The sequence below is a fragment of the Procambarus clarkii genome, chromosome 15, assembly GCF_040958095.1.
Source record: "Procambarus clarkii isolate CNS0578487 chromosome 15, FALCON_Pclarkii_2.0, whole genome shotgun sequence".
NCBI lineage: Eukaryota > Metazoa > Arthropoda > Malacostraca > Decapoda > Cambaridae > Procambarus > Procambarus clarkii.
The window spans coordinates 5,792,729-5,814,657 of record NC_091164.1 but is presented as its reverse complement, the minus strand read 5'-3'; the positions used below and the strand labels follow the sequence as shown (position 1 = coordinate 5,814,657).

The window sequence follows — 21,929 nt, the reverse complement described above, 5'->3', positions numbered from 1 at the left end:
AGGACCACTCTAGAAAGAGAACACAGACGACTGTACAGGAGAAGGAAAAAAATAACGGAAATGCTTAGGCAGACACGACTATCACAAGCAAGGAAAATAAACCTAAACAGGGAGATCGAAGAAATAGAACAAACGTTGAAGTGATCATACGAGGCTGAGTAAATGGAATTAGAACAGAAAGCTATTCAAGAGATCTATCTTGAGGTTATCTTGAGATGATTTCGGGGCTTTAGTGTCCCCGCGGCCCGGTCCTCGACCAGGCCTCCACCCCCAGGAAGCAGCCCGTGACAGCTGACTAACTCCCAGGTACCTATTTACTGCTAGGTAACAGGGGCATTCAGGGTGAAAGAAACTTTGCCCATTTGTTTCTGCCTCGTGCGGGAATCGAACCCGCGCCACAGAATTACGAGTCCTGCACGCTATCCACCAGGCTACGAGGCCCCCTAAATAGATAAAGAAAAGAGAAAGAGATAAAGAAAAATCCAAAATATTTTTTCACATATGCAAAATCAAAATATAAAACCTACACCAGTATTGGACCTTTAATTACAACTGAAAGTACGTACACAGAGGACAACCAAAGAAATTAGTGAAATTCTAAGAAGCCAGTATAAAGCTATGTTTAGCACACCAATAAACAACATGAAAGTTGATGACCCAGACAGCTTCATTATGAATGACATTCAAGCTGCAGATAATATAACGGATATTACCACGAATTCAGAAGACTTTGAAAGAGAAATTGACAATATGCCCATGTACTTAGCTCCTGGGCCTGACTCATGGAATTCAATATTCATAAAGAAATGTAAAGTACCAGTAGCGCGAGCGCTCAGCGTAATATGGAGAAAGAGCCTAGATACAGGGGAGATACCAGCAACACTTAAATCTGCAGATATAGCTCCTTTGTACAAGGGGGGAAGGGGGAGTAAAGCCTTGGCAAAAAATTATAGGCCAGTTACACTAACTGGCCTAACTGGCCCAAACGTGCACACATAATAAAAGTTTTTGAAAGAGTGATTAGAAATCAGATTTCTAGTTTTATGGAAAATAATGAGTTACACAACCCAGGACAACATGGATTTAAAGTGGGAAGATCCTGTTTGTCACAGTTACTCGATCACTATGACAAAATCACAAGCTCTAGAAGAAAAGCAAAATGCAAATGTAGTAAGTATACACAGAGTTTGCAAAGGCATTCGACAAATGTGATCATGGAGTGATTGCACACAAAATGAGGTCAATGGGAATAACTGGTAAAGTAGGACGCTGGATACTCAATTTCCTGTCGAACAGAACACAAAGAGTAACAGTCAGTCATATAAAATCAAGTCCAAGCGCAGTTAAAAGCTCTGTACCTCAAGGTACAGTCCATGCACCACTGCTGTTCCTTATTCTCATATCAGATATAGATAAAAATACAAGTCACAGCTTCGTGTCATCCTTTGTAGATGACACACAAATCAGCATGAAAATTACCGCTGCTGAAGACATGGAAAAATTACAAGCAGATATCAACAAAGTTTTTGATTGGGCAGCAGAAAATAACATGATGTTTAACAGCGATAAATTCCAGGTACTCGGGTATGGCAAAAATGAGGACCTGAAACATAATACAGGGTACAAAACACAATCGAATCTGCCCATAATAGGTAAACAGCATGTCAAAGATTTGGGAATAATGATGTCCGACGATCTAAATTTAGGGAGCATAACCAAGCAAATATTGCGTCAGCCAGAAAAATGATAGGATGGATTACGAGAACTTTCAAATCCAGAGTTCTCATACAAAGGTTGTACTCTTCAAGTCACTTGTTTTGTCCCGTCTTGAGTACTGCTCAGTACTCACTTCCCCCTTCAGAGCAGGAGAGATTACTGAAATAGAGGGAATACAGAGAACATATACCGCACGCATAGACGCGATAAAGCACCTAAATTATTGGGATTGTCTCAGAGCTCTCCAAATGTACTCTCTAGAAAGGAGACGAGAGAGATACCAAATAATATACACATGGAATATACTGTAAGGCCAGGTCCCTAATCTACACAGTAAAATAACAATGTACTGGAATGAACGATATGGAAGAAAGTGCAGAATAGAACCAGTGAAGATCTTTTAAAACAGTCTTCGTGGTGTAGTGGTAAGACACTCGCCTGGCGTTCCACGAGCGCTGTCATGGGTTCGTATCCTGGCCGGGGAGGATTTACTGGGCGCAATTCCTTAACTGTAGCCTCTGTTTAACACAACAGTAAAATGTGTACTTGGATGAAAAAACGATTCTTCGCGGCAGGGGATCGTATTCCAGGGACCTGCCCGAAACGCTACGCGTACTAGTGGCTGCACAAGAATGTAAGAACTCTTGTATATATCTCAAAAAAAAAAAAAAAAAAAAAAAAAAAAAAAAAAAAATTGTCTAAAATCCATTTCTGAAAATATTGGGATGAAACTTTCACGATGCTGAAGCCAATAAGTTGGAGATTTGTTTAACATTTAATATTAATTTTCACATAATTCAAATATTTTTTTGCCCAGCCCCAGCTAATACCCCCATTTACAGCCCAGGCTACAGCAATGTAAGGGTTAACTGCTAGGTTAACAGAAGCATTAGGCAAAAGGAAACATGCCCAATTGTTTCTGTCCAGCCTGGGTAATAAACCTGGGTCCCTCAATTGTAAACTGACATAGACCACTGTAATTACCTAAATGTAGTTACAGGATGAGAGCTAGGCTCATGGTGTCCCATCTCGAAACAGTCAGGAAACGTACCTCAGGGACAAGGATGTTTCGACCACTCCCAAGCGAACCCACTCTAAGCTGACCTGACAGAGCGCAGAAGAGGCCTACCAGCCCCGAACCTCCTTTAGGAGGAGGAGCCACCTAATGACACCGTGGGCTGCAAGAAACAACCCGAAATGCCAACAAATCGTGAGACCAGGTGTGGGCAAACGATGTGAGCCTCCCCTCTATCGCCCCATCAATGGGATGAACTGCAAAAGGGCCAATGCCCTTTATGACCAAAGCGATCACTGCGCCGACTTCGAAGGCTGCGCCGGCTCAGAGACTGGCTTACTACGACGGAGGGAAACCTGAGCCCTGGCATGACCACTCTGGGAAGAACCTCTACAGCTTCCTTGGAGTTCCAACAAGTCCGACATGGGACGACAACTAGAAGCCGCTGCTTGCAGAAACTGCAAACATCAAAGGACAAAAAGGCAAAGAAAACCCAAAAGCCATGGCCCCAAGTGGATTCCAAAGACGGAGCAAGCACCGCCTGACAGCACGCAAGATGAGACGCAAAGAACAGACACTTCCTCCTGCAGGATCGGTGCAAACAGCTTCAACAGGGCAGCTGACGCCCGCACAGCTGAGACCAGCACACCAGACCCAGGATCGGCACCCAGCGCCTCCACATCCTCCTCAAGCCAGTCCAAAGACAGTTCGAGAAGGGGAAAAAAATGCAGGACCGAAGCCAAATGGTCATGGGCACACAAGCCCTCAGCTACCAGAGTCGCCAAAATGGAGAGAACCTACATGTGAAGCTGCACCGGGCCGACATCCCGCGGAAGGGCAGGGGCGAACAAACATGCAATGAGGCGTTCAAACTCGCCTCCCCCAGGTAAACCTGAACAACGGTAAGAGCCTCTCGCCACTCAAGCATGTGGGACCGACAACGTATGCCACATGCTTGGAACCTTGTAACCCACCCAGTAAGGAAAGGAAGAACTGAATTCAAAAGAGGCAGGATCCATTATCGAGGCATAATTTGGGTCATGCACGAGGTAAGCCACAAGGGCCTCCTGCACCTCATGAGGCGAGATGCGGGAGGCTGAAAACCTTCGGAAGGAAGGGACTGAAGAACCCAAGGGAACCTTGAACTGAATCTGGGGAGAAACTTACGCCATATCAATCTCGTACAGGGAGGGAGGATAAGAAAACCCCACCCCCTGTAACAACAAAACCCAAGCAGGATCAAATGGGGCCCAAACCCTTCAAGTTAGCTTCTCTCCACACCAGGCCCTGGGGCTAAGCTGTCCTCCAAACCCTCTGCTTCAAAAGAAAAGGCAGAGTGCACTGGAAAAGCAGGAAAGAAGGGGGCCCACAGGTCAGACCCAGAAGTACCGGCTGGAGGAACAGGCTCGAATGCCTCTGTTGCCACACCGGATGGGGGCGTCCCCTGAAACTGTCCGAGTCTCGCCACCAAATAAACCCTGCCCCGACTCTGAAACCCTCAGATGCTTCAGAGCCAGGTGAAAGGGGGGAAAGAACAAGACAAACAACAGCAAGGGAAGGACAAGGGGGGCACGGATGAAACCAAAGTCGAGACAACTAACACCCCCAATAACCAAAACAGAGCAGCCTCAGGGCATCCAGGTGAGCAACCAACTTAGCACACTGCAGCAACCTAAAACGTGCATGCAATGCCAAAGTCGCCTGCACCCAAATTCGGCACCAAACTCAGCACTGGTGACACCTTCAACCTGGAGGGTTGAAGGTGTCACCAACCCAACAGGCAGCATGATGGAGGTACAGCAGGCGAGTGTCAACATGAGACAAGGGAACAGAGCAAACTTCAAACTCGCACGAAGCGAGATGGGACCCCAGGGGATGCATCCATCAGACCACTGAGCCCCAGTGGGCATTTCCAGGGGCCCTTAGACACTGCTAAGGAAAGCCCAGGCAAGATACGGCTAATTAGCGCCCCAAATTACCAAGCGAACTACTAATTGCTGAACCCCCATGACGTGTACACTCACAGGGACCTAGCGAAGGACCACCAAGAATACTAATAGATAAGATTCAACAACACTGAGGGCAGACTCTCCACCAGGCAGGAAAAAAAAAAAGCACGAGTACAACGTTGCTAGGTGGACACTGTTATATGGTGAAAACTAGCTGCACAGTACCTTGCGTCCCTACCAGTGATGAAGTCATCTCCTACCCAGAGGCAAATGGGTGCATGAAACACCCCAGCTGACTCCAAAGGTGGGCAAACAAACTAAGCAGCAAAAGACCATGGCAGAGGTAGGTCCTGACTTGTGGAAGGGTCAACTTGTAGATCCTGACTTGTGGAAGGGAACCTCAAGCCACAAGGGCAGTACTTACAGGGGACCTAGGGAAGGTAACCCTAGGCATACACAGCCCCGAGTACTGGTGAAATTATTCTTGGCTCCCACACTACCACAGGACAGGACCACACCACAACGCACATCACTGGAAAACGTCTGGAGCCAGAGTCGCATGACCCCCAGGTCTTACATCAGCCACAGAACTGAGGGTGGATAGCTGGCACGGGGGTCTGGGTCTACCCCTGCCTCATCCTGGGGAGGGGGGAGCTGCGCAGACAGCAGCGCGGTGAGAGTTGTGACATCATGCTCATTTTAGTTTGGGGAGTTCTGTCCACTAGTTCGACTTTCAGTAGCAATTTTTAACCAGATAGGGTTTGTTTTGGGGCGCCTACCTATTTGGGTGCCTGACCTGGTCGATAGCAAACATAGAATGCTTCCAACTACACGGGGGGGGGGGGAGGGGGGGGGGGACTATAAGCCATTGCTCCTCGTGCCTCTGTGAGGGGGCCAGGTTCTGGCTTGTGGTCCCTGGTAGGCCTAAGAACTCCATTCGCTTTGATGCCAGGGTCTAATACATTCATATCAGCCCGGATAGCTCCGGGGAGCCGAAGGGGCTCCCCCCCAGGAAACATCATTAGGTTACGAAATTGTATTTACTTATTGATTTATTTTTTCCCAGTGGCATAAGCATAGTCAGTCATATTGATTTTAATTCGTGCTCCCCGAGTTGTATCAATAGTTGGATACAAGTCTGCTACATGTTTCTTCAATATTTAACAAGAAATTGTGCATCTTCTCCTTCTACTCATCCACTTCTTTGTTTGATATGTGCTTGTTTTCTCTTATATACACTCAATTAAATCTTTCTAGCCTTTTGACTTTCTTGAGCATTGCTTTACTCTGCGTTCAAGGTTCCGATGGCCCAAATGAATGAAGTTTTGTCCCATGTTAATGTGGTTAGCAATTTTACTCTTTAATGTTTATTTCAAATGCCACACCTATCCTCCTTTCCTGATGGCATTGCTTTTAAATCAGTTAATAAATTACATCTGTATGGGTTTTAACTATTTCAGTGTAGATACTTAATTTAATCTTGAACATTGTGGCACTGCTCATCAAAGGACTGTAGGGAGGAAATGTTGTCATAGGCCTTAAAATGTGTTTCAGTGTAGATACCACATTATATATTTTTTGTGAATTTTCTGTCACAGGATAATTATGAAAAATGAGTGTTTGGACAGTTTCGTTGCCGATTGATTGTGTGTAAGAAAAAAAAAACTTTTGAAGTGTAATTGACAGAGGTATATAGTAGTAATCTGGAAATTAAAATGCTTATTTATATTAAAAGAAATGACTTTTAACATGCCCCTTGTGTGAAATGGAATGCCTTTGATAACCTTAACCCCACACCCACCCCTCTAGGGTGGACCACGATATAGTTAGTGATACCAGCGATGAGTCACACGAGGAAGACCAAGAGCCATCTAGGTAAATGTGAGCGCAATGAAATTGCAACGATTGGCTTTCCCTGCTTCTTATTTCTGGTAGCAGCTGTTGTAGGCATGATGAAGGCAGTGCTTATCTAGCACTTTAAGTTCTGTTCCTTTTGTTTGTTATATTTCAGTGGCAGCAGTGATTGGTAATACAGAGGAATGCCACTATTTTTTGCTGCTGGACCTTCACTTTTTTCTTTCTTTTTTGTATGGGCAGAATGCAGAAACTTGGAGTGAATGTATGTTGTTTAAATGTACTGTTTCTGCCCAACACAGTACTGTATTTTAACCATCACCAGTAAATTTGATTTTTTAGCTTCAATGCATGAAACAAGTGGCTTACCAAAAGTTCATTATTTCTTTAACAATTTGACCTCTCACAGGAAAGGCTGTGCATCCTCTTTTACAAATAGCTTAAGTTTCAATTTTTATTTTTTTAATGTGATGACATGCATGCTTCCATGTTTCATGCAGCCCCGATGAGGAAGTGAGTGAGGAAGCATTTAATATGAGTGATGAAGGGGAGGGAGAGCAGGACACAGAGGCAGAGATGGGGGAAACTGGTGGTAGTACACATTCACTTCAAGCAAAGACTCAAATATCATTCTCTCAGTCACAAGAACTGCATGTCCAATCTTCTGTTCAAGACTCTCAGGCTTCAGAAGAGAAGCCCAGAGCTGATATAATTGAGGATTCTCAGAAGGGGAAGATTTTGGGAATTGAGAAGGAAAGTAGTATTGATAAGAATGAAGATTCTCCCATAACAGAGCCAGTTCCCTTCTTTTATTATGTAACTCCAAAAATATTCAAAGATAGCTCTAAAAAGAAAGAGAAAGATAATAGTACCTTTAACTCAAAAAATTTGGATGAGGCAGAGCATCCTGTATCCTCACCAGTGTTGACGCCAAAGATTGGAGTCAGTAAATTACGAGATTGGCTCCAACGTCGTGAAAATGAAGAACAGGTTGCAAAGGTTGAGGGTGTTGAACCAGGAGAGTCGAGGGAAGGATCGCTCCGCAGGCTTTTATGTCGTTCCAAATCGGAGGCCATTGATCCTTCAGCTAAAGTGAAAGAGCAAGAAGCAGCTGATAGTAAGGAGCAGTCCCCAAAAGAATCTACCCTATCACGACGTCAGAAATTAATGTTGGCTTTCAGGCAACGTCCTTTAAGTGAAGAGATAATTATTCCCGAGTGCATCCAGCCCCCAGATATAAAAGAATCTCAGGCTAAATCTCAATCTTTGACTCGTCCTCGTAAGCTATGGATAGTTAGCCGTAGTCAGAGTGAGAGGCAAGCTAGTCCTGGTTCCCTTGAAAGTTCTCCTGCTCACATAAATACTGAAAGTCCCAGCAAATATCAGGACAAGGAACAACGGAAACGCACTTTTCATTTGTTTCTGAGAGGCCCAAAAGAATGTAAAGCCCAAGATGCTGATGCTTCAGAGAAGAAAACGGTTACTCATGAGAGTAAAGATGTTAAAGTTCAACGTTCGCCAAGCTATGAGCTAGCTGTAACAGGTACTAATATTGTAAGCTTTGATTCAAAAGAAGATGGTAATCTGCCTGATGGAAATACCAATACAGGAAAGTTCAAACAGTTTTTAAAACAGAGAAGTGAAATAATACTGCGTCCCTTCAGCCGACGTACTGACAGAGAAAAAAGACAAAGTGCACCTGTGCAAGAAATTGATTTAGCAGGATCACAGGAGTCTACTGTAGAAGTATCTGACTTAGAGACTCGTCACCCTAGTATTAGCAGCTATATAGATGACACTCCTACATCAGTGCCTCCTCAGAGTGACCCTGTAATTCCTCCCGAATCACATCCTCATCCTTCCGATAACACTAACCCTGCTATTCAAAAGTCACTTAAGGCCATAAGCCCAGAACCCCCTCAATTCCCTGATTCAGAAGTGGAGTCATTAGTATTTGATTTGCAAAGTATGCAGTCAACCCCTGATATAGTTCGTAAGGCTCCAAATAGTCGTGGTAGTACCCTTAGTCATAGGCTAACCTTTACCCTACCCTTTGGTAGCACGGGAGCAGCTGCAGCAGTTGGTAATGAAGATGGGCTGAAGCCAGTGGAGAGAGCTGTTGAGGCACGTTCACATAGCAGTGACTATATTGGTTCCATGGTTCGCTGCCTTCACCTCACAAAATGCTTCATCGCAAATAGTAAGTCTTATGGCATTGTCTTCTTGCATCTTGAGAAAATTAAGTTAAGATTTAGCAGGTGTGTGTATGCTATGCTTTACAGTGTACTGGTTATAAAGGCATTTTTTAATATACAGTACAGTATTGTGTAAGTGAAATGCAGTACTGAATATATCATACCTAGTAACGAGAATTGCTCTACAGTACTAGGCCTAGTAAACAAGGTCTACATTGCTGAATAAGTAGAACATTTTATATTTTCTTGTATCTTCCCAACAAAAGCCAGATTCTCATTAATTTATCACATTATATTGATAACATAAATTACTTCTGTAATTTATTGGGCATATTTAGATTGGGGTCAGAATGCAAAGCTCTTTTCTAAAATTTAATATGTTCATTTTAGGGTTCTCCAATTTCACCTGATATTTCCCCTATCATTCTGTTAGTATAACATGGTCCAACCTCTCCACTCACCACCACCCACCTGCAGCCCTAACCACCACCACCACCCACCTGCAGCCCTAACCACCACCACCACCACCCACCTGCAGCCCTAACCACCACCACCCACCTGCAGCCCTAACCACCACCACCACCACCACCCACCTGCAGCCCTAACCACCACCACCCACCTGCAGCCCTAACCACCACCACCACCACCCACCTGCAGCCCTAACCACCACCACCACCACCCACCTGCAGCCCTAACCACCACCACCACCACCCACCTGCAGCCCTAACCACCACCACCACCCACCTGCAGCCCTAACCACCACCACCACCCACCTGCAGCCCTAACCACCACCATTACCACCCATCTGCAGCCCTAACCACCACCACCCACTCACCTGCAGCCCTAACCACCACCATTACCACCCATCTGCAGCCCTAACCACCACCATTACCACCCATCTGCAGCCCTAACCACCACGACCCACCCACCTGCAGCCCTAACCACCACCATTACCACCCATCTGCAGCCCTAACCACCACCACCCACCTGCAGCCCTAACCACCACCCACCCACCCACCTGCAGCCCTAACCACCACCATTACCACCCATCTGCAGCCCTAACCACCACCACCCACCTGCAGCCCTAACCACCACCATTACCACCCATCTGCAGCCCTAACCACCCAGTTCTTGCTGAGAAAGCAGTGCTAGTTTGTGACAGTCTAATCTACTTCAGATGAATTACCACATTTCCACTAGTGTGTTAAGAAAACATAACTGGTTCATTTATGTCCCCACAAAATGAGGGAGGTCTACTTTCCTAGCTTGTTCTGTGGAGGTCTGTCAAAAATCTGGATTCAGTGGAAGGATTCTGTTCTAATAGTAATATCATTGTATTGACTGGATTGACTTTCAGTGAAGTGAGTCAATGTATTTATTTGACCAGAAATTGCAAACAAATAGAAATTGCCATGCCCCTCACCAAAAAATGTTTTTAAAATTTGTTTTTAATTATTTTATGGGTTATACATTTAATGGTAATTATATACACTACTTTATATCTACAAATTGGAGAATGACTATCATTTGGTATGACTAAATGGTAAACAATTACATTTGGTTCCCAGGTAAAACCAAAACAGAAAAACAGCATCATGATATGTACTTTGAAACATTTCAGCACAGGCAATGTCAGCCACACTATGGGCTGGCACTAACAGTGGGGCCATTTTTGTATTCACCATCTCCATTCCACCGTCCGAGAAACGAGGAGACGTTCCGCTAAGTGTGCAGCTAGGTAAAGAAATACACTTGAAGCATGGAGCGCCTGTTATAAGTGTGTGCATCCTTGATGGTGCCAGTAGACCCTTCCCTCAACCAATGGCAGTCAAGAAAGAGGCAGCCCCGGGACCTAATACAAACATGCCACACAGAGTCTTGATATGCTCAGAAGAACAGTTTAAGGTAAGTAACACTTGTGTTGGTTGAAGAGTGCACCAAGTGCTGACAACGATGTAGAAAAACACCATCAATAGAGAGTAGATTTAGTAGAAAGAGTAAAAAATAACAAAGTTTAAACTTTTGACTATAAGGGCTTTAGTCACTCTTGATAAAGCCCTTGCGGGCAAATCATCTACAAATGATTAGCTTTCATCTCAGTGTCTTTCTACATCAATGCTTCTAATGAATAATAATACAGTAGAGCAACACATCCCAATGTCTTATATATATATTTGTATAACTGTTCATGTAATTTACAAAAATAAATTATAGTATTGCTGTTTGGTTGATTTTAATAAGGAATTTCACGGTAAATTGGGGATGAAATGTTAAAAATATTGGTTCAGTATTTTTAAATATGCAATTCTCTTAAATTAATTTAGGTGCTTAATCAAAATTAAGCTTTACTTTATTTACAGTATATAAATGGGATCCTATGGATGACTTTAGTTATGGGTGAGGCCTGGGTTATGCATATATATACTCTTGTTGTATATGGAGAACTTAAAACTTCTTGATAATTTGTCTAAAAAGTAGACATATAGGATACTAATATTTGGGGTTTATGCCCACCACATACAGTTTTATACATGAATGTTTGACTATAAGGGCTTTAGTTAATCTTGATAAAGATTGGATGAGGCAAACCACTAAGTTGGTTTAGTGAGTCCAAACAACAAGAGTAGCTGCCACACATCAGCCAGGAGACAGTACCTTCCTCCCTTCTTCAACACCTCACTCACCAACATTCTTCCTCCCATAACACAGTTTGTGGTGTTATTACACTATACACACACATTATATATAAGTATCTACATGTTTTATTCACCATAACTATACAACTAAGCTGGTATGGTGTCCAAACACCATAGTGGCCACCATACACTGCATGACGAAGTCACACACAAGCCAGCAGACGATGCTGTCTCCTTCACCAAACTGGCTCCTCCCACTATATCCCTTTTGCTGTTATTATACTATATACACATCTTGTATATAAGTATCTACATTTATGTTCACCATAGTGAACTAATAAGCTGGTATGGCAAGTTCAGACAATAACAGAGGACACCATACAGAGTCAGCAGACGACGCCACCTCTCCCTCCCTCACCAAGATTCCTCCTCCCGACACTACACACAGCGCTAATTCTCACCACAATGCTGCTATTCTCAAAATCGTGGTCACTAACTCCTGTTAATGAATAATTTTCCACAAGTTTATTTTGTAAAGGAACATGAGACGTCATTTCAAGATTCTTAGATGGACCAAACAATGACAGCATGCTGTGGTTAGCTGCCTTCAAACTGAACATCTTTAACAGCATTGTGTTCACTGATATCTAAACATTGTACACAGTTTTTATCACAGTTAGGCTCTTTTTGTAATATTATCATTGCTAAATAGCAGTTACATATATTGACATTTTTAGGCAATGCTGTGGTCACAAGCTGAATAGCTGTGCTGTTAGTTCATGCAGCATATGCCAGCCTTGGTTGCTCACTCAGTACTGAGGGTCTCAAACCTGGGAATGTTGCCCACAATTTTTTTTTAAATGGCGTCTGTTTGCTAGATCCCTGAGGAAGCTGAAGTGACCCCCCCGTGTAGCCATGGGACATTTAAATCTTGCTCTTGTAGATATAGATAGATATATATATATATATATATATATATATATATATAATATATATATATATATATATATATATATATAATATATATATATATATATATATATATATATATATATATATATATATATAACTTGGCTTATTAGGCAAATTGGGCCTTGCATAGTAGGCTGTGAAGTGGAAAATAGAGATGAAGTGGAAAATATGCTAAAGGAGCTCAGTAAGAAGAAAGCAGCTGGCCCAGATGGAGTTTCACCATGGGTTCTGAGAGAATGAGCATCTGAGCTCAGCATTCCACTTCACCTGAATTTTCAGGCATCCCTATGTACAGGAGTCATAGCAAATGTGTAGAAACAGGCTAACATAGTTCCAATCTACAGAAGTGGCAGCAGGGAAGACCCCCTCAATTATAGACCTGTATCATTGACTGGTGTAATAGTGAAAGTATTGGAAAAACTAATCAAAACTAAATGGGTAGAACACCTGGAGAGAAATGATATAATAGACAGACAGTATGGTTTTCGATCTGGAAGATCCTGTGTATCAAATTTACTCAGTTTCTATGATCGAGCCACAGAGATATTACAGGGTAAGAGATGGTTGGGTTGACTGCATCTATCTGGACCTAAAAAAGGCTTTCGACAGAGTTCCACATAAGAGGTTGTTCTGGAAACTGGAAGATATTGGAGGGGTGACAGGTAAACTTCTAACATGGATGAAAATTTTTCTGACATAGAAAAATGAGGGCAGAAATCAGAGGCTATGTATCGGACTGGAGAAATGTCACAAGTGGAGTACCACAGGGTTCAGTTCTTGCACCAGTGATGTTTATTGTCTACATAAATGATCTACCAGTTGGTATACAGAATTATATGAACATGTTTGCTGATGATGCTAAGATAATAAGAAGGATAAGAAACTTAGATGATTGTCATGCCGTTCAAGAAGACCTGGACAAAATAAGTACATGGAGCGCCACTTTTCAAATGGAATTTAATGTTAATAAATGCCATGTTATGGAATGTGGAATAGGAGAACATAGACCCCACACAACCTATATATTATGTGAGAAATCTTTAAAGAAGTCTGATAAAGAAAGAGATCTAGGGGTGGTTCTAGATAGAAAACTTATCACCTGAGGACCACATAAAGAATATTGTGCGAGGAGCCTATGCCATGCTTTCTAACTTCAGAATTGCTTTTAAATACATGGATGGCGATATACTAAAGAAATTGTTCACGACTTTTGTTAGGCCAAAGCTAGAATATGCAGCAGTTGTGTGGTGCCCATATCTTAAGAAGCACATCAACAAACTGGAAAAGGTGCAAAGACATGCTACTAAGTGGCTCCCAGAACTGAAGGGCAAGAGCTACGAGGAGAGGTTAGAGGCATTAAATATGCCAAAACTAGAAGACAGAAGAAAAAGAGGTGATATGATCACTACATACAAAATAGTAACAGGAATTGATAAAATCGATAGGGAAGATTTCTTGAGACCTGGAACGTTAAGAACAAGAGGTCATAGATATAAACTAGCTAAACACAGATGCCGAAGAAATATAAGAAAATTCACTTTCGCAAACAGAGTGGTAGACGGTTGGAACAAGTTAGGGGAGAAGGTGGTGGAGGCCAAGACCGTCAGTAGTTTCAAAGCGTTATATGACAAAGAGTGCTGGGAAGACGGGACACCACGAGCGTAGCTCTCATCCTGTAACTACACTTAGGTAATTACATAATTTATAGGTTGTGTGGGGTCTATGCTTTCCAATTCCACATTCCATAACATGGCATTTATTCACATTAAATTCCATTTGCCAAGTCTTGTTCCATATACTTATTTTGTCCAGGTCTTCTTGAAGGGCATGACATTCATCTAGGTTTCTTATCTTCCCTATTATCTTAGCATCATCAGCAAACATGTTCATGTAATTCTGTATTCCCACTGGTAGATCGTTTATGTAGACAATGAACATTACCGGTGCAAGAACTGAACCCTGTGGTACTCCACTCGTAACATTCCTCCAATCCGATACCTTGCCTCTGATTACATCCCTCATTTTTGTCAATTAGGAAATTTTTCATCCATGTTAGTAGCTTACTTGTCACTCCTCCAATATGTTCCAGTTTCCAGAACAACCTCTTATGGGGATCTCTGTCGAAAGCCTTTTTTAGGTCCAGATAGATGCAGTCAACCCAACTATCTCTTTCCTGTAAAATCTCTGTGGCTCGATCATAAAAACTGAGCAAGTTCATTACACAGGATCTTCCAGATCGAAAACCATACTCTCTGTCTGATATTATATCGTTTTCCTCCAGGTGTTCTACCCATTTAGTTTTAATTATTTTTTCCAATATTTTGACTATTACACTTGTCAATGATACAGGTCTATAATTAAGGGGGTCTTCCCTGTTTCCACTTTTGTAGATTGGAACTATGTTAGCCTTTTTCCACACATAAGCTACAACTCCTGTACACAGGGATGCCTGAAAAATCAGTTGGAATGCTAAGGTCAGGTGCACATTCTCTCAGAACTCATGGTGAAACTCCATCTGGACTGGTGTATGTGTGTGCAGGTGTGGTCTGTGTGCAGGCATTGTATATGCAGGTGTGATCTTTGGGGGGAAACTGACTTGTGAGATTTATATTTTGCAATATATATTAATGAATTCTACTTTATATTAAGTTATATAGTAATTTATATAGTGATTTATTTTTACGTTTATTTTGTTAGTGGACTGTGTGATTTTTAATTAAAGTTTCACAAATTGCTTTCTACACATTCTGGAGGGTTCATTAAATTATTTATATATATAATTTATTAATCAAAATTATTGATTAGTAGACATTCACTACAGTATTAACTACATATATTGGTAACTAAAATTTAATACAGCTTATCTGTATGGATGATTATGGCCTAGACAACCAGATATGAACACGGATGAAACACACCAGTCAATACTCCTCCTGTGGGTGATGCTGACGTCACCCACAGTGATGTACTAGTTGCTAGATAATTATTATTAGTTCTTCTTCTTCTTCAATTACACCTATCAAAGGGCACTCACAATTATAGCAGTAATCCTAAATATGACAGTTATATCAGGGGAAGTATTGTTATTTATGAGATAACTGGGAGCCGGTCGGCCGAGCGGACAGCACGCGGGACTTGTGATCCTGTGGTCCTGGGTTCGATCCCAGGCGAGAAACAATGGGCAGAGTTTCTTTCACCCTATGCCCCTGTTACCTAGCAGTAAAATAGGTACCTGGGTGTTAGTCAGCTGTCACGGGCTGCTTCCTGGGGGTGGAGGCCTGGCCGAGGACCGGGCCGCGAGGACACTAAAGCCACGAAATCATCTCAAGATAACTCAAGATCAAGATAACATCCAAGTAATATTTACCTTGTTAGTTTTGCTCGCTAGCATCCTAACCGGTTTACCCTAATCTCCTACATTTCTGGCCAGGAATGAATAGGTAATCAACGGGTTTCGGTATCAGGACACTTTCCTTATTAGTAGACTATGAATGTGTTGATAATAGGAGCACTTTACATCCCATAGCACTACGTCAAAGGGGATTAATTGTAGAGCTGCTCTGCTCCAGCAAGACTTGTTGTTAGGTTAAAATTTAATGACGACTACTGGCTGGCCTCCCTCCCACTGACTCATCAAGCATCTTGTCCAGATGTCGTCAAGAAGTGGAAAGAGGCTTAAATTTAATATATTTTAGTACTGATAGTTAAGATTGTTCAAGGGAAATGTTTTTATGATGTTTACAGTCAAGAGACTGCTGTATTAACACTATCACGCGTGCCACGCGCGCACCACAGACTTTGACGTCGTGGGGCTAATGGTGCGGGCGAGCGTGTGGCGACGCCTAAATGTGTATACTGGTTTCAGTTTTCTTACCTTAATTCTCGTGCTACATCGTTCATTTTGGTATCATTGTGTTCGCAATTAAGTTCCCTGCAGATGTATATGCATATAATGTCCAAAAGCCTGGCGAGACTCCCCGCAGCAAAGCCTAAAGTTACCCGTGAACGAGCATCAATTTGCACACCACAACCTAATGTGTATACTCGTTCAGTTTGATAACATCAATTTTCATGTTACATCGCTCATTTTGGTATCAAATTGTTCACAATATAAAGGTGGGCATTTTAAAACTAGTCCCATAATAATAGCACAATAAATAGAATTTTAACAAATATTTTAAAATGTAAAATTTAGACCCAAAAACGTATTTATAATCTTTCAAGTGTTTTGACATCAAGTTTCGTGTTACATTTTGGTATCAAATTGTGCGCATTCTAAAGGTGCTTATTTTGAGACCATCCTGAGGTCGCTCGGATAAAAAATGAATTTTATACAAATAGTTTTGTAGTGGACGCGAGTCCTGTCCACGGCTAGGACACAAGAGAAAAAAAATGGACGTGATCGGTGTCCAAAGCGAGCGATAGTGTTAAGATTGATTCCCAATATTAGGTGGTGAATTTAATGGCGACATATGGCAATGATATCTGTGTTCTCTTCCGAGGAAATTTCCAATGTGCCTCATTTTCTACGAGTAAATTTATTATTACAATCCAGCAGCAATATTATCTGTCTATTGTATTAAATGTTAGTAAATGGTGTCTGTTTCTTTGACATGGCCTCTGTGCAGGTGTGGTCTGTGTGCAGGTGTGGTCTGTGTGCAGGTGTGGTCTGTGTGCAGGTGTGGTCTGTGTGCAGGTGTGGTCTGTGTGCAGGTGTGGTCTGTGTGCAGGTGTGGTCTGTGTGCAGGTGTGGTCTGTGTGCAGGCATTGTGTGCAGGTGTGGTCTGTGTGCAGGTGTGGTCTGTGTGCAGGCATTGCATGCAGGTGTGGTCTGTGTGCAGGTGTGGTCTGTGTGCAGGCATTGTGTGCAGGTGTGGTCTGTGTGCAGGTGTGGTCTGTGTGCAGGTGTGGTCTGTGTGCAGGTGTGGTCTGTGTGCAGGTGTGGTCTGTGTGCAGGCATTGTGTGCAGGTGTGGTCTGTGTGCAGGCATTGCGTGCAGGTGTGGTCTGTGTGCAGGCATTGCGAGCAGGTGTGGTCTGTGTGCAGGCATTGTGTGCAGGTGTGGTCTGTGTGCAGGCATTGTGTGCAGGTGTGGTCTGTGTGCAGGCATTGTGTGCAGGTGTGGTCTGTGTGCAGGCATTGTGTGCAGGTGTGGTCTGTGTGCAGGTATTGTGTGCAGGTGTGGTCTGTATGCAGACATTGTGTGCAGGTGTGGTCTGTGTGCAGGCATTGTGTGCAGGTGTGGTCTGTGTGCAGGCATTGTGTGCAGGTGTGGTCTGTGTGCAGGTGTGGTCTGTGTGCAGGTGTGGTCTGTGTGCAGGCATTATGGCAGGTGTGGTCTGTGTGCAGGCATTGTGTGCAGGTGTGGTCTGTGTGCAGGCATTGTGTGCAGGTGTGGTCTGTGTGCAGGTGTGGTCTGTGTGCAGGTGTGGTCTGTATGCAGACATTGTGTGCAGGTGTGGTCTGTGTGCAGGTGTGGTCTTTGCATGAACTTGTACTGGTTCATCATATGGAAACGTTTTGAATTTCCCTTACTGTATTCATAAAGTACAGTACATGTATATCTTAAAGTGTACTGCATTGAGCATACTTATATATTTTTTTCAGGTATTTACATTACCGTACTTGAAACCATTCTGCAAATTCAAACTTACGGCGCACGAAGGTTCCAGAGTCCGTAAGATAGGCTATGCAGAATTTGTATCTTCTGTAGATGAAAATTACCAGGAGTCCTGCTTTATGGCTATGACCAACATGGGAGATTTTTCTTTGTATTCTTTGCCTGACTGTCGAAGGCAATTGTACACACCATACATAAAAAGGGAAGATATTAAGTAAGTATTGAACCGTTTCATTTTGTAACTCTGAATAACGTTCATGTCGTGTTGATTAGTTGTATTAAATTTTGTCATTTTTCCCATAGGCCATTTTTCATTGTCCATGAGAATTGTTGTTGAGCAGCCATAGTTCAAAATAATTGTAGCTGAGCTCCTTGTTAATATTATATTTTATATTATGTTCTATTCTATTTTATTCTATTATATTCTATTATATCATTTTATATTAATATTATATTATATTAACATAATATAATTATAATATATGGTAGGTGGTAGGAGAAGTGAATACAGTACTCCTATGTATTTAGAGATAAATGACAAGTTTTTGTCTGAATGCTCTGCATTTCCTGAGGTGCAGGTGATGAGTCACAATAACATGGCTAACGTATGTTGACCAGACCACACACTAGAAGGTGAAGGGACGACGACGTTTTGGTCTGTCCTGGACCATTCTCAAGTTGATTGTGATGAGGAATGATTGATGAAGATTAAGCCACCCAAGAGATGGCACGGGCATGAATAGCCTGTAAGTGGTGGCCCTTTTGAGCCATTACCAGTATCAAGAGCTGATACTGGAGATCTGTGGAGGCGCGACTGCACCCTGCGTGACGGGAGATGTCTCCCGGACCAAGTGGTGACCAGATGGTGTGATGAGGAAGTAGATGCAGGCAATAAATAGGCAAGAGAGAGGTGAGGAGCGAGGTAAGGTGTAGTAGAGGGAATTGTAGTAGGAATAAGACTACTTCCTCATCACAATCGACTTGAGAATGGTCCAGGACAGACAAAAACGTCGTCGTCCCTTCACCTTCTAGTGTGTGGTCTGGTCAAAAAATATCCTGGTATTTTCAAATTGGGTCTGAACCTCCTTGTTCCAAGTTATCTATCTAGTATAGTATATGAGCATCTGACATTGTACTGAAAATTGACAGTTCATGATGATTAGAATTTTATGCAAAAAATTATTTTTGCACAGGTGGCCTCTTGATTTCTGCTAGGTTTTAATTTCTGAAAAAAAAATGCAAATTACAGACCTGCACAAAACAAACTTGCAGCTTATGGAAAATAGTTCTAGTTGCCTCAAAAAATACAAATTTTTCCTCTTTAACATTTATGTTGATGCTGCCTCTACTTGCTAGAATCTTTGAGATTTAGGGAAACAAGTAGCATCTTGTTTACAAATAATTGCTCTTATGGTGCCATGAAAGCAAATTTGTGTATAGTACTACATAATGTACTATACTGTATTTTATGTTAGTACTGAAGCAGATTCTGCAACCCGTAACATTAGGAAAAAGTGCTGACTATTTGCTTTACTTTAAATTTCTGATACATGTGCTATATTAATCTATTTTGCAAAATTGCATTTAAGAATCAGTGAAATGTATTCAAATATTAGATCCTGAGTTGGGAGTTTGATCTCGCTTTCATTTACCTCTTAAATTTCTAACTTAAAACCACATACTTATATGCAAGGCTTTGTTGAAAGCTAATGCATTGTGAAGTATAGAGTGTGAGAGGCAGGCTATGAATAACCAACATGTTAGGAATAGTGAGAAGTATTTGAAGTGGATGCAAGGGACATGTGAGTTGCAGCAAGTGAAGGCTCAAGTATGGTGCCAGCATGGTTTACAGGATGGTAAGTCAGAGAAGAAGTGTGTAGTGATAAAGCCAAGTACTACATTTCCTCCAGAGAATGTGAATGTGTGTTCAATATTAAGTTTAGGTGCAGAAAGGTTTTGACAAATTTAGTTTTTTTTCCAAAGAATTCAAGGAATCAAATTGAGGATAAAAATATAAGCAGTGTTATGGAAGAGCATTGGTGATATGAGTGTAGCAAGAACATTGTAAGCTGCAAAATTATAGTGAATTTTTCGAGTGACTCGAGTAATTAAACATCCAAACTTCGAAAGCTGAACGAGAGAGAATTATTTAATTATTGTGTATATAAAGTCACAGGTTGACTGTATGGGTAGAAATGTTTGCTAGGAAAATATAAATAAATATTTTGTGTATGTTGCACACGCTTGTTAATAAATCTAATATAAATGTTACATTTTTCCGGTACAGTATTATTGTGTGACTTGTATTCTTTCTACTTTTTTAGCGGCATCAATAGTGTGGTGTTCAGTAACCGTGGTGAGGCCCTATATTTGCTGTCACCTTGTGAATTAGAACGCGTCTCCCTCTCGGCAAGGCACATAACCCGACCTAATGGATCAGTTCCCGTTATAAAATCCCTGTTAGTCCAAGAGCCTCAAGAAGAATCTAAAGAAAAGGTAAGATTATACTAAGTCAAAGCAGTGAGAATGTAGTACAGGAGAACAAATCCACAAGGTCCGTGATGAGGGTTTGGAACCTTCCCCACCAATGGTGCCCGGCCATCCCCACCAATGGTGCCCTGCCATCCCCACCAATGGTGCCCTGCCATCCCCACCAATGGTGCCCTGCCATCCCCACCAATGGTGCCCTGCCATCCCCACCAATGGTGCCCTGCCATCCCCACCAATGGTGCCCGGCCATCCCCACCAATGGTGCCCGGCCATCCCCACCAATGGTGCCCTCCCATCCCCACCAATGGTGCCCTCCCATCCCCACCAATGGTGCCCTCCCATCCCCACCAATGGTGCCCTGCCATCCCCACCAATGGTGCCCGGCCATCCCCACCAATGGTGCCCTGCCATCCCCACCAATGGTGCCCTGCCATCCCCACCAATGGTGCCCTCCCATCCCCACCAATGATGCCCTGCCATCCCCACCAATGGTGCCCTGCCATCCCCACCAATGATGCCCTGCCATCCCCACCAATGATGCCCTCCCATCCCCACCAATGATGCCCTCCCATCCCCACCAATGATGCCCTGCCATCCCCACCAATGATGCCCTGCCATCCCCACCAATGATGCCCTGCCATCCCCACCAATGATGCCCTGCCATCCCCACCAATGATGCCCTGCCATCCCCACCAATGGTGCCCTGCCATCCCCACCAATGATGCCCTGCCATCCCCACCAATGATGCCCTGCCATCCCCACCAATGGTGCCCTGCCATCCCCACCAATGATGCCCTGCCATCCCCACCAATGATGCCCTGCCATCCCCACCAATGATGCCCTGCCATCCCCACCAATGATGCCCTCCCATCCCCACCAATGATGCCCTGCCATCCCCACCAATGATGCCCTGCCATCCCCACCAATGATGCCCTCCCATCCCCACCAATGATGCCCTGCCATCCCCACCAATGATGCCCTCCCATCCCCACCAATGATGCCCTCGGCCCTTGTGGATTTGTTCATTTGATATATCACATAATTAGTAGTCTATTTAGGGTAAGACGACGTTTATTAATTTTTCTGATGGTAGAATATACCTTATGACTTGAAATTTTCTTAATTTTTCAATGCATTATTAGCACTCAGTTTCTTTAGTCTGCAGTGTTCTCAATGTTTTTATATATATCTTTATTATTTTAATTGTTTGAAATTGCTTGAAATTCATATATCATATTATTTTCTTTACCATTGTTTTTGAATAGCACTGTTTTGTATATGAATTGTAAAAAAAAAAAATCTTGAAAATAAGCCAATAAATAAATTTTCAGCCAAGTGAAAATGAAGCAGAAGGTGGGAATAATAATGATGATGCTGCTCCCGCCGCCGCCGCTGCTGCTGCTGCTCCCGAGCTGCAAGAAGCATCTGTGGACTCGCAAGAGAAGGTGATTTTTAAAGCTGGTTATGAACTGCTGTAGCTAT

General features: G+C 42.8%; 1 protein-coding gene across 4 annotated transcripts in view; it reads left to right on the top strand.

Annotated features, from left to right (window-relative positions):
• Positions 1-21,929, top strand: part of l(2)gl (LLGL domain-containing protein l(2)gl) — a 248,488-nt gene that overhangs the window by 186,867 nt on the left and 39,692 nt on the right. For all 4 annotated transcript variants that reach the window (XM_045743926.2, XM_045743930.2, XM_069324922.1 and 1 more), the window contains exons 16-20: positions 8,595-8,734; positions 10,351-10,634; positions 17,945-18,171; positions 20,282-20,453; positions 21,779-21,892. In XM_045743926.2, the coding sequence (XP_045599882.2) occupies positions 8,595-8,734; positions 10,351-10,634; positions 17,945-18,171; positions 20,282-20,453; positions 21,779-21,892 (937 nt within the window). The remainder of the gene's footprint in view (positions 1-8,594; positions 8,735-10,350; positions 10,635-17,944; positions 18,172-20,281; positions 20,454-21,778; positions 21,893-21,929) is intronic.